The 14,540-nt window shown below is 35.8% G+C and overlaps 1 protein-coding gene across 2 annotated transcripts in view; it reads left to right on the top strand.

Annotated features, from left to right (window-relative positions):
• LOC138704812 (receptor-type guanylate cyclase Gyc76C-like) overlaps positions 1 to 14,540 on the top strand; it is a 934,849-nt gene that overhangs the window by 909,956 nt on the left and 10,353 nt on the right. For both annotated transcript variants that reach the window (XM_069833089.1, XM_069833090.1), the window contains 4 exons: positions 6,035 to 6,106; positions 7,344 to 7,509; positions 9,876 to 10,025; positions 13,172 to 13,379. In XM_069833089.1, the coding sequence (XP_069689190.1) occupies positions 6,035 to 6,106; positions 7,344 to 7,509; positions 9,876 to 10,025; positions 13,172 to 13,379 (596 nt within the window). The remainder of the gene's footprint in view (positions 1 to 6,034; positions 6,107 to 7,343; positions 7,510 to 9,875; positions 10,026 to 13,171; positions 13,380 to 14,540) is intronic.

Genomic DNA, 14,540 nt, shown 5'->3' with positions numbered 1-14,540 from the left:
TAAATTTTTCTTTAGTTTGGTTCAGGTCAGTTCAGTTCTGTTTCGTTAGTTTCGTTTTATTAGTTTATTAGGTTACATTACAGTGTACATACCCTACAGTAGTCAGTTGATTAGTTACCGGTACCGAATATAGTTATTTATTTAGGTATTTAGTTACCAGCAATTAGTTACTGTTGTGGTAGATTAGTTAATTATACAGTACCGGTAGTTAGTTGGTTAGTTTTAGTTATAATTAGTTAGTTAATTATTGTTAGTTGGTTAGACCAGTATTACACTATCAAAGTTCTTTGATCAAATTGTGACCAAAGAATATGACCAGGATTTAACGCGAAGTTTGAATGAAAGTTATGCTATTACACTACATCAAAGATCTTTCACCAAATCAAGTTTTCTGTATAGAATGCTGTGGAAACAAATGTGGAATCCGAGGGAAATGCCGCCATTATTGCAAGAGCGAGCCCGATATTAATATTCCTTTTATTAATAAAAGCTACAACATAAAAGAAAAAAATCAAGAAATGTTTGGTTAGGCTATGGGTTCCAAGGCAGAGTTAGATATATGAGAATTGTGAATACAATTGAAGAATGTAAACAACAAATATTGTAAGAGCCATTTTTTGTCATTTTTATGTGGTCGTCAAAACAGACTGTATGTGTGAAGCCCGATAACCTACATAAGTCGTATGTTGATATTCGAAGTGAAAGTAAGCCTATATGATTTGTAAGGAGCAAAGTATCACTCCTAAAAAATATGTTGTTCTATTGTTTTGTTTGTTGTTTACACTACTCAAAGTCGGCCTAGTTGGCACAGTTGGTATAGCGCTGGCCTTCTATGCCCAAGGTTGCGGGTTCGAACCCAGGCCAGGTCGATGGCATTTAAGTGTGTTTAAATGCGACAGGCTCATGTCAGTAGATTTACTGGCATGTAAAAGAACTCCTGTGGGACAAAATTCTGGCACACCGACGACACTGATATAACTTCGGCAGTTGCGAGCGTCGTTAAATAAAACAACATTTTACACTATTCAATTATGCAAGAATTGAAGTGTGAGGATTAGGAGTCATATCCTAGGTACCTAAGAATGCACTTCCACACATTTCAGTATTTAGTTGAGAACATTGAATGCAGTCACCTTATTATTGGTACTGGTATTAGACATTTTAATAAATTGCCCACTCAAATTAAGAAACTAAATGGAAGTAGTTTTAAATTGCAGGTTAGGTTATGGCTATGTAATAATCTATTTTGAAACCGCTCAATATATAGATTGTCCTTTTATTTAATTAGTCATGTATATGACCTCTACTTTTGTATAATACAAACTTGATATTGCGTATTGTGTGGCTGCAATGAATTATTATTATTATTATTATTATTATTATTATTATTATTATTATTATTATTATTACTTTTGCATATACAAACTTGATATTGCATACTCGTATGGTTGCAATGAATTATTATTTTTATTATTATTATTATTATTATTATTATTATTATTATTAATATTATTATTGTCTTCGAAAGAAAACATGTGTCGGTCGCACTGGTAAGTGTCATTTCACTAATCTAACTAGAAATCGTCGATGTGTCATAATTTGCCTCGTGACAGCTGATGTTCATCCACCATTTTCAAACCGTTGCCATGGTAATTTTGATCAAATGTAACGACATGCAGAAAATCGTCAAAGAATTTGATGAAAGAACTTTGATAGTGCAATACCGGTACCGGCCTTACTTTTAGTTAGTTATAGCCCTGATCAAATATATAACAGATTGGCCATCCCCATGTTGAAAACAGTAACATGTGGAAGAGAACACCCACCAGAATCGCCACTGTCGTTTGGTAACTACTGCTAGATGGAAGCAGTTGCCTCATGTAATTCAAATAAGAGTTATAATGTGACTTCTTCTGCAGTCGCTAGATGGCAACATAGTGAAATTGATCAAAGTTGTTGCCTTCAAAGCCCATGAGACTGATCAATCTGTTATAATGTGATCTGGGGTTATAGCTACAGTAGTTGGTTAGTCAGTCATTGAGTCAATCCATCAGTCAGTTAGTTAAAAATACATTTGAATGGAATATTAAATTGTCAGGGAAAAGTGTACTAGTAGCATATTAGCATAGAATGTGTACGAAGATAACGTGATACAAGTTATTTTACTCATCATATATCTTACGTGGATCATTAGAGGATCAAATATAGATAGCTTTTGGAGGAAAGTGATTATCTATTTGACCACACCATGATTAAATCGTCTTTCAACTAGAAGAAGAAAAGGTAAAAGTTTCAGTGTCATTCTTTTGTTCTAACTTCTGATAATGCACTAGCTTCATGAAAGAGAAATTGGAGATCTGATCCAAGATTTGACTTTATTGACTGGTATTCATGTTTCTTCCAAATAAATTAGTGTGGTGCTATCATGTCATTTTTTGTATTATCTTATAATTTATTGAGTAAGAACAGAGTAACGTTAGGCCTACAATAGTAGTCCAACTTAGTTGGTTAGGTAAGTGTGTAGTTTTCACTGATGAACGTTATTGAACAAGTAATAACTACTTCACTGTGTTAGTATTATAAATTATGGTGGTATGTTACCTGACTGACTAGTTTCGACGTGGTTTGCATCCTTTGAATCCTGTTTTGTTGTTCATAGATATCAATTTCTCAGTAAATTGTAGTACATATTTAGATAAAATAATACACTGTACCATTTTGTTAAATTTCGTACCACATTATTTATAAATGCATAAATTTTAGTCTGTCAAAATTTATTAACAATGCACAATTAGGTTAAAAAAATTTGGCACAGTTTTGAAGTGAGTTGAATTTCTGTACAGCCTATGTTAAAAGAAAAATAAACAAATGGAAGTGATGATTAGGCCTATAATTTAAGAAGGGTTGGGATTTAAAAATCTCATAAAGTTAAGTGACTGGCTATGGATGTGAAATATCCATTTTAGGCAGAAGAAAGGAAATATTTCTTCGTGTTATATCCTTAATGATACTGGTCCACATCTTTGTTTACTACAATTAATTTAAAGTAGATATTACATTGCAACAATGATATTCTTGTGATGTTTGCTTGTTTACTTACCGTACTTACTTACTTATGGTTTTTAAGGAATCTGGAGGTTCATTGTCGCCCTCACATAAGCCCACTATCGGTCCCTATCCTGTGCAAGATTAATCCAGTCTCTATCATCATATCCCACCTCTCTCAAATCTGTTTTAATATTATCCTTCCATCTATGTCTCGGCCTCCCCAAAGATCTTTTTTCTTTTTCCCTCCGGCCTCCCAACTAACATTCTATATGCATTTCTGGATTCTCCCATACGTGCTACATGCCCTGCTCATCTCAAACGTCTGAATTTAATGTTCCTAATTATGTCAGGTGAAGAATACAATGTGCAGTTCTGTGTTGTGAAACTTTCTCCATTCTCCTGTAACTTCATTCCCCTTAGCCCCAAATATTTTCCTAAGAACCTCATTCTCAAACACCCTTAATCTCTGTTCCTCTCTCAAAGTGAGAATCCAAGTTTACTTATTTATTTGTTAAAAATTTATACTTATGCTATATCCATAAAATTGCAGCTCTGTAATTGTCTTGCCCTTTGGTCTTGTTTTTTTTTTTTTTTCTCCTCTTTACTGTGTAGCATTGGCAAAGCTAAGGTGTAAATATTTAATAACATCACCATAACTACAAGACATGGCCAACTATGAATACATCTCTTTTAACCATAAAACAACATCGACTGTTAGTTCCGATTTTAGCCACGGGTAATCAGTAGACTAGCTTTGAAATAAGGCAATGTTGCCATGTCTTGATAACTATGAGTATTGGCTTTACGTTTATATGACAAACTATGTTTGTTTTGGTGTATAGAATACTCTGCAATACTTTATATAATTACGACTCACCCTGTATATTTTCTCCCTTTTAAAACAAAGCTATGTTATCCCACTGATTGTATAAATGTCTTCCCCTTCTATTGAAGTTAATCATGTTGCTATGGTTACCAATTTTAATAAACAAACTATTGTTTAGTAAAATTATGTATAACATTGCATAATTTAATTCTATCAATGCACGATATTAAACAGTTTTTCCCTTAAAATAAAGTATATTGAAGAGATTCTAACAATAAGGTTAATATGCCTGAACACATAGCAGTAAATGATCATGTGCTCATTATCACCTTATTATATAAATATGGGCAGATTGTCCTCTGTGTTGGCGTTAGTCATAGTGCTATTGGAAAGACCTGGAAGTGTTGTCTGGACTCAAATGGAGTAGCAGATAGGCCCCGAGAAGGTCATCCGAAGGTAACCACTCAAGCTGAAGACAGGTAGGCCTATTTGGGGTGTCTAGCTCATAAGGAGCCAAAAACCAATGCTCCAGAGCTACGAAGTGCTTTCCTTCAGACCACTGAGAAGCACATAAAACCCAGGCCATCAGAAATCGTCTTCACGTGATGAACATGCATGCAAGACGCCCATGGGTATATCTCCACTCAACCGCCATTGTCACGCAGCTCGTTTTCGATGGGCAAGAGAGCGTCAGAGATAGGAGCAAGAGAGGTGGGGTTCTGTTCTATTCACAGATGAGACAAGACTTTGTCTAAGACCTAATTCAGGAAGAGTTTGAATCTGGAGAGTACCTGGTTATGCAGCCCACACCCGTCATTCCATACAATACTATAGGCAGGGAGGTGGAAGTATCATGTTTTGGGCAGGCATAATAATGGCTTACGAACATCCCTAGTGCCCATCATAATCAATATGACTGCAGTGAAATATTGGAGAGAAATTGTCCAAAAAGCCTTTTCATCCCCTATAGGAAACATTTTGGTGAAGATTTTATCTTTCAAGATTACAATGCCCGGCCACATCGAGGAAGGTATGTAAATGAACGAATTCAGGCCTCCAGAATAACCCATATACAATAGCTTTCTTACTCATGGGATATAAATCCCAAGGAACATGCTTGGGACCAGTTAAAGAATGCCATTCGCCGTTGTCAACCACCCATTCTAACCCTCCAGGAGCTCAGAGAGGCTGCGATCCAGGAATGTGATCATCTAGATCAGCAACATCTCGACAACCTGATCAAGAGCATGCCAAGACGCATTCAGGCACTTGTCAGAACCAGAGGAGGCATGACGCATTACTGAAACAGTTCCTTTTAATGTCCATATTGTCAATTGAATTTAATTGAACTAACAGTTAATTCTCCTTACAGTACTGTGTTTTTTTTTGTTTATTTATGCCTCAATAAAAAAGTTAAAAGTAATTTTTGTTTAATATTTTATTGTATATGGTTAAAGTAGTCACTGGGTTTCCTTATTCAAACTCAATTAATACTGGACTATGAAAAGGCTCTTAAAGTCTGTTTGGTTCCAAACTTTTTTTGATTTGTATATTTAAAATTTTCAAGTAAAATACTGTTATATTCATGAATTTAAATACTATTGTAGTCACAATCATGCCATGGTATGAACGTGTATACGTCACCAAACATCGTAAAATGAAGATTACTGTTATATTCGATGAATCAAATATTTGGTATTCTTTTATCATATTACTTTATCTCGATGAGAAAGAAGTAAGAGATAGTCACGGACGTGAATTTTAAAAATGATAAGTAGATGTTAGAGAGTAGAAATATTTTTGCCAGAAGCACCATTTTGCCATACTACTGCTCTAGATCAGTCAATGGAAGAGGAGAACTGCATTTCTGAGATTTTAAAGGTTGAAAGTAGTTAAGCACGAAATGAATATGTTGTATGTTATTTAAAGTATGTTGACAAAATCTCCTCTGATTTTTATTCTTCTACAAAATAAGAAAACATATTTTTTACTAGAAAACACAAATAAGGCGGAATTCATTACCTCCCAAAGTTAAAATTAATAACAAGGGTGATAGTCAGCAGATTGTTTATTAATTTAAATAATAAGCTTATAGTGTTTCTAACAGATACTGTATATACTGCTATAAAACACTCATTTGTATATTATAATTAATTGCAGGATATAGTAGAGAATGAAGATATTAAATTGGACATGATGTTCATGGCTTCATTAGTGCATGATCTTATTAAGGTAAGATAAACATAAATGTGTCTTTTACTTATTTTCTTCATCTCTTCTCTCTTTCTTACTTTCTTTTGGAAAAAAAATTATAAACAATGTTAAGACCGTAATATTATTGTTGAAAAGGTAATTTTAGGTAAATTATTTATTATTCAACTAAGAAACTACACTAAAATCAGACATATTGATCCTAAGTTTATATCCTTTACACCCTAGTAGGGTGAGGGTTCGTAAAATAATAGCTTTGATCTTCTCGCAGTTTCCTCAAGAAGACAGGGGAAGTTGGTATCAGTATTTATTATAGGCTACATAGCAATAGTATTGGTTTGAGCTTACAATATGTGACTATATTTTATAAATATTGTGGCAAATGTACGTGAATGTCATTCATAAATTAGAAACTACCGGTACATTTTAAGACTTCAAATTTTTTTGTACTATTGAAACTGTTTATAACAGTGAATGATATCATGATTACAGTTAGAACAGAACTAATTTTCTGTTGATCGTTTCCCTATTGTATTAATGTAACATCAGATATTCTGTGACAGTATCTTCTCATTATTGCATTAATGGCGTTTTTAAATTGTTGATTCTTGTCATATTTCTCAGTTTGGCTATAATCTAAGAAGCAGTATTCTAGAAGATGTCTTAAATAATATCATTATGACTCTTTGATAGTATTTTGTCTAGATCCATATTTGTGAGGAATATAAAATCCACATTATTTTGTACACATTTTTTAAAAATAGTATCTTTCCTAGCATCCCTCAAAAGATTTATGTTTCCCATTGCCAAAAGTGTCTATTTATGTGATTTATGGCTTGCTTTTCTTCGTAGGTTGTATGAAAGATTACATACTGTGTAATTAAGTGATTTTTCCAGATTTTATTGTTTAAAGTAATTTAAGAGTAAAGTGATATTTACCTGCAAACCAATTAAGTTTGTTGTTGTTTAGTCAACTGTCCGAAGACAGGTCTGAACTTCACAAGTGATACCAACAAGGCACTACTTATGAGGCAACTAGACCAGGAGATATTACGTTTAAGATTTTAACATATTCACGTTTTAATATTTCGTGTAGTTCTATCATATTTAGTGTTTAAAAAGAAATTTTGAAATTTATACATTATACAGTATTTATAATTTAAATTTCAATATTATTGTTCACATCTTTTTATTTTACAATTATAATTTGAGACAACACAATAACATTGTTCATGAATTGTTTTATGTTATTGTACAGGGCATGCTGTATATTCATGGTTCCATATTGGGCTTCCATGGTAATCTCAAATCATCCAACTGTGTGGTAACAAGTCGATGGGTGCTGCAGATCACAGACTTCGGTCTGCATGACCTGAGGCATTGTGCAGAAAATGATAGCATTGGGGAACATCAGTATTATCGAAGTAAGTGTTTATATATTTATGTTATCTTGTTAGCCAAGATATCTTGAAAACTTTGTGCATTTAAGTCATTCAAAAAACAGTAAGACTCAACCATAATTAATTCAGTTAGATGGCGACTTCTTAATGACCAGGATTCGATTCCCGAAACTTTGTAGATTTTGGTAGCAGTAGAATATAGTTTACAAAGTTCTTCGGTTTTCTGTCCACTACGGTTGTTGTTGTTGTTGTCGTATTGGTATATTACTCTGCCTTCACATCACTCACTCTGAATATAGTACCCGGTACTCTGCAACTTAAATTATTTATTCGATAAAGAAATATCTTGCTCACACGACCTCCGGGTGTTTTACTTCTGTATATTTATTCATAGAAATAAACCTACTTTTATGCGTGAAACACTTGTGTCAATTTAACTGTCGTGGTTGCTCCATGCCAGTTGCTGCTTTCTGGAAAGCGTGGTGCGTTCACAGTAATCACACAGTCTAGTATATACAGTCACGAAGCTTGAGTTGTTGAGGGTACTAGGAACAATAGACTGTGCCGATACTATTTCGCATTGTCTGTGATGAGGCGATAATAGCAATCCTAGTGGTTAGCAACTATCTATGGATGCATATTCCCTACATATTAAGCTTCGTGACTGTATATACTAGACTGTGGTAATCAGTCGATAGATGGCCATGGACGTATTAGTTGCTGAAGGATGTGTGGTTATGTGTTCAGTTTTAGCGAATGAAATCGTTTGTTTCTTGCAACAAAGAAAACACAGTAGAAGGAGCTGGTGGATTAGGCAGTGGATACTATAACGCAAAGCTTTATTGAAGGAGAGCTTAAAAACCATCCCGAGGATTTAAAAAATTCGTTAAGAGTGACAGAAGGCTTGAAGATTTGTTAGAGTGAGTTCGACTTCTAATAACAAAATATGACACAAATACTGTATGAAACAAGCAATAACTGCCAAAACATAATTAGAATGTCGAATGAAAGAGTTCGTTTTCATAAACTAAACAACTTTAGGTTTGTAGATCTCATCAGTAAACTTTCCTAATCTCTCACTCTCAGAAATTTTCTTCAAATCCTGAAAAAAAGAACTTCTCAAATTTTTAAATTTCATTATAACTTTCTTCGGTCCAAATGCTGGTATATTTAGGATATCAGATTCGTTTAGCTGCTGCTGCCCGCTTATCACGATCCTGGTACTCATCCAATCTTGATTGTAAAGAATAGATTCCATTTGGTATAGTTCCTTCCAAAAATCGTATTGTATCTTTAACATTAAATCTAAAAACAAGCTTAAGACATCGTGCTTCACCAAAGCCACGACTGAAAATCAAACATATTTGAGCCCATCACGATCAAATCGTAAGCTGTTTGACGTCATAAGGTTTATTCCAGCATGGTTCAGAATCGATTCTGAACTGCTTGCTCATGCGCAGTAGCTCAATGTGCGTTCCAACAAGACTAGAACTGATTCCGAACAAATACTGAACTCCCACTTCCCTGTTCCAGCATGCTTTAGAACTCGTTCAGAACGAGTGAAATTGGTTCTTGATTAAGAGCAGGAACTGGGAATTCTGGACTACTGATGCATGTGCAGAGGGTTTAATCACAGTCTAGTATATAGGCTACAGACACGAAGCTCAATACGTAGGGAATATGCATCCATAGATAGTTGCTAACCACTAGGATCACTACTATCGCCACATTACAGACACTGCGAAATAGTAGCGGCACAGTCTATTGTTTCTAGTACCTTCAACAACTCAAGCTTCATGATTGTATATGCTAGACTGTGGTTTAATCTGAAGTTGTGGTTAAAATACTTCGGACTAGGCAGGTTAAAATATAACAATAGTCCATTATGAGTGGTTTGGAAGGTGATAGCGATATATTTTCCGAAGAATTAAGTTTGGATGATGAATATAATTTTAATATGAGAAAAAACTCCGAAGGCTGTGAAAGAACAGTTCAAGAAACGTTCCAACAACGTAAAATCCCGAACGAGTTCTGACACCATACACAACTGGCACATGTGTCGAAAGAAGTTCGGTATTAGTTCCGAACGCGTTCTGAATTGCTTGCTGGAACAAATCTATAGGCAATCTTGCTACACCGTATTCACATGGGTAGTGGCTTATGAAAGCATAATTGACACAAGCGTTTTTAACCCCCTGTGGGAACGCGACATAACTTAATTTCATTGTCGTGGTATTAAACATTTCCTTGCAATTTTCTGATTCCTGACTTCACTAGCTATTGGTCCCATAGTAAACTCCGTCAAATTACCGGTACCGAATTTTGATTAAAACACATTTTGGAATACTACCTAAAATATCTAGTAAGTTAACACCTCTTCTTTGTTGCAGATTTATTCTGGAAAGCTCCCGAACTGCTTCGTGAACCCAACAATTCACCATGTGGCTCACAAAAGGCAGATGTCTATGCCTTTGCCATCATTCTTTATGAAATTATTGGGCGTAGAGGTCCATTTGGTGTTTCACATTATGAACCAAAAGGTATGACAGCCTTCTTGCTTCTTCAGTTTATGTACTGAATATTAGGATCTATGTAAAAGCCGGTTCACAATAAACCGGGAACTGAAACGACAACGAGAACGAGAATGGAAACAATGTTAAAATAAGTGTATTTAAATGTGAGCGTTCACAATAGTTAATTGTGAATGCCCACATTTAAATACATTTATTTTAACGATATTTCCATTCTCGTTCTCGTTTCCATTCCCGATTTATTGTGAACCAGCCTTAAGAGTAAGCCTTGAATTAATTCAACGTTAGGTAGGCCTAAAAATATCTTCGCACGAATTAGCAAGAAAACATTTAATTTCTTGCTTCATGAATGAGAAGAAAGGTTGACAAAACCTAACGAAATCATTTTTGGCGATCGGAGATTGGTAATAATCATGTTATCTTACATTCCTCCCATGGCGTTTTCAACACAACATCGTTCTTATGTAAGTATTTACATGGATCACAGAATTTTCTGTGAAAAACTTCAGCAATTTTTTTTCTCATTAAATCTGTTTCTGTTTTTATCAACATTGCTGTTAAGAACAGTGTGATTTCCACCTATAGTAGTTGATATACTTGGTGGTGAGAGCTGTGACTACTTATTTATTTGCTTACTTACCTATTTATTTATTTATTTTTGTCCGTTATATGAAATAGGGGCCCGAAGGTAGCACCACAGTCTGAGGCTTATTTTACTTTACCACTCCTGTTCTCTGAATGATACTTGTTGCCAAACAATCGTGCTCTTGTACATGTACAGCATGTTGTACCGTGAAGTTAACTCAGGCTATGGTAATGATGATCATGAGATGTGAATAAATGATGGCAAAACGAGTTCGAGGCCCAACGCCAGAAGTTACCCAACAATAATTCTGCTTCAATTGGTTGAGGGAAAATTTTGGAAAAATCTCCAACTAGGACTTGAACTCACACCCCTCGTTTCACAGTTAGACATGCTAACGTAGTAATGTGGGAAGCAATTAATCACATATAATATGTATATTTACATGAGATAACGTTCGTGTCTTTTATGATGCAGTGATTCTGCCTTGATAGCTCAGTTGGTAGACCACTGGCTTAAATGGCTGCATATCCGGGTTCGAATTCTGGTGATAGCTGTATCGTATTTGTTATGGATAAACCTATGGTTTCTGAGAGTTTTTCTCGAGGTTGTCCCATATCCCTCCATCATGTGCACTGTGCTGTGGAGTAATGGTCAGCTTGGTAAAATGAGGGGTGGGTTCAAGTCATGAATGGGACAAGTTACCTGGGTGGGGTTTTTTTTCCGAGGTTTTCCCTCAACCACTTGAAGCAGAATTGCTAAGTAAATTTCATCGTTGGACCTCGGACTCATTTCGTCTTCATTAGGTTCAATTCATGTATCATCTTAATAGGTACAGGTCGACCAGGAGATTGTAGCAAGTGAGGTTCCGGGATTCGCCTACAGATGTCATCTGTCTGGGGGAGCTGCAAAAATCTCAGAGAGCCGTAGGGTCTTCTTGAGTGGACTACAGGCAGACCACGGAGTGTAGCTCCTTCGGATAGATGGCGCTTTGGTGAGTCGCAGAATCTGTGATGGCGAAGTCTTCGGGTCAAAGGATGCAGCAAAATGCAAGCACGTGAATTGTAAACAAATGCCATCGATCTGAGGAGGCGGCATATTAACAAGGAGATGGAGGGGCGTTGCTGTTCACGAGGACTTCGTCAGAACTGATTGCCATAGACGAATCGATAAGATGGCACCAAGCAGTGAATCACTTGCTTGAAGAGCGGTCCTACAGACTTCATAAGTCATCCCAATATAAGGATTGCGCAATAAACCTCAAACTGTGGTGCTTGCTTACGAGCCCTCCTCCGAAAAAAAAAATCCCTCCATAATTCCACCATCACTCTACATTTCAATATCCATATGTATTCACCCAAAACACTGTGGCATGATATAATATTGTGCTGGGGTACAGGTGACATCAGATCGGATAGATAGTACACTTTTTGTGGAAGGGCACTCTAGTGAGACTCCGTGGAACCTTAATTCTTGCAGACAAATCAACACATGGCACCACACAACTGAGTCACGATATTTACAAAAGCGCAACTGTTCAGACTTCAAAATTAATTTCTAGTATAGGTGCAATAAGGCACAATAAGCTCACTAGACGTTGAATGCTAGCCTTTGTGCATCTCCTCCGTGTAAAAAAATGACGCATTGATGCTCCCTGCTTGTAGCATTCGTATTTCATCTAGAATGAGATGGGGGTACATATAAGTCGGAATATATTACCTGGGTCCATAGATTTGTAGACAAAGATGTTGAGTAACATAGTTTAATTTTTATATGCAAGAAATGAACTGTAAATTTTACTTAGAGACCACTCATTCAGGGACAGGATTAGGCCTACTTTATTTGGAGTAAATATACTAGATAGAAGTCCATCCTTGTTTCCCTCTCGAAGACACTCATTCTAAGGCTTCTGTCGACCTCAAAATGTCCATCACCCACTAACGAGTTTGGCGAGTTTGAGCCCTCAAAGCTTGGTTCTTGTGCCGAACGTAATAACCATTTGAAAATGCAGGTAATTTTCCTGAGAAAATACTTTATCCGACTCTATTTATCTCGGTGTATTAGGAACTTTTCTGGGATTTTCTTACATGTCGGAAGGTACATGGATGTTACAAGTTAAGAAAAATATGTTTTTATCTTGCTTTATTCATTTGTGTTTCCATTTTAATCCCTGTAATTTATTTCACCATAAAATTTATTAAACTAATAAATCATATGTAATAGACCGTTAAAAACATGTTGTTTCATGTAATTATTTATTGGAATCATATTTGAACAAATGTTTCAATCCAATATTGTTTATTTATGGCGCGTTATGGGAATAAATCTGCGAGTGGAAGAGGAGCAGATTTATCGATAAAATCAAAATCTCTAGTGAGATTACTGTAGAAAAAATACTTGGATTCGATTTTATTTTTCTTTCTTTCTTTCCTTATTTCTTTCTTCTTTTAATTTTTTTTAACTCTTTGTGTGTAGGAATTGAAATCACGGAGAGAATTTACAATTTTTATGAACAAATTCTAGTTAAATATAAAGTAATTTAAAAAAAAGTTATTTTCTTATTATGATACAGAGATTGTGAACCGAGTAAAAAGGATACCTCCACCTGGTCAGGAACCATTCCGGCCTGATCTAGAACTACTGCAAGACGTCGATGTGGAGTGTCCGGATTACCCAGATTACATTATAGGATGCATGAAGGATTGTTGGGCAGAGAATCCAGAAATGCGACCTGATTTTGCAACAATTCGCTCACGACTTAAGAAGATGAGGGAAGGCATGTGAGTATTAAAACTATCACCTAATAGTTATTGAAAGAATGAAGAACAAGTATTGTTTTAAAATATTACATCATGGCCTTCTATGCTCGAGGTTGCGGGTTCGACCCAGCCGAGGTCGATGACATTTAAGTGTGTTTAAATACGACAGGCTCATGTCAGTAGATTTACTAGCATGTAAAAGAACACCTGCAGGACAAAACTTCCGGCACACTAGCGATGCTGATATAACCTCTGCAGTTGCAAGCGTCGTTAAATAAACCATAATTTAATTTTTTTTTAAATTTTCTTCGTGAAAATAGAATAAGGAGATAATTTGAGTTGAGAAAATAATCTAAACAAGAAAAATATACCACAACAATATATTTGTCGGTCCTTACAGTCATTGCTGGACTGTACATTGATTAAAGCGTCCGCTGAGTTAGCTCTGTGGTAGCGTGTCTGCCTCCAGACTAGCCGGCCCGGGTTTGATTCCTGGCGGTGTCAGAAATTTTCATGTAAAATTTCTACACCGGGACTAGGAGAGATGGCGGTGCACAACTTCTAATCACTAGATTGTGCACCAATATGCTTGGGTTAAATCCCAAATCTCTTCACAGTGTATATGAAGAGAAGGCATATGTCACTGTTGATAGTGATTTGTCTGTCGGATGGGGACTGGCAGCCCCCTTGGTGCTATTCGACAGGAGTAGGCTATGTGCCAGCACCGGGTTTTCCCTTCTCCCTTATCATCATCATCATCATCATCACTCATTCCATACACTACATTTACACGAATACATACACATACACTCACCGTAGTACATGACATAACTCTCCACAGATACACATCATGTACAGTGTGACCCGCCGAAGCGGTGTACAACTAGAAAATGGGTCACAGTTCTGCCATCTGTCCGCAATATGCGGAACCCGAATCACGCAAGTGAAGTGGGTAGGCATTGGATACACACAAACACACACATACACACACACACACACACACACACATTGATTAAAGCATTAGTAGTTTCAAAATTAACTACATTACGTATTTAGGAATCAGTAATGCAACTGAAAAATTTCCAATTATGGAGTTTGTACAAAATTGTAAAATTAAGTATAATTCATTATATTTAATACCCATGTTGGATCCGATAAGCTGTGTTGATTTATCAATGTTTT

Source organism: Periplaneta americana, chromosome 8, assembly GCF_040183065.1.
Source record: "Periplaneta americana isolate PAMFEO1 chromosome 8, P.americana_PAMFEO1_priV1, whole genome shotgun sequence".
NCBI classification, from domain to species: domain Eukaryota; kingdom Metazoa; phylum Arthropoda; class Insecta; order Blattodea; family Blattidae; genus Periplaneta; species Periplaneta americana.
This window is presented reverse-complemented; position numbering and strand designations above follow the sequence as displayed.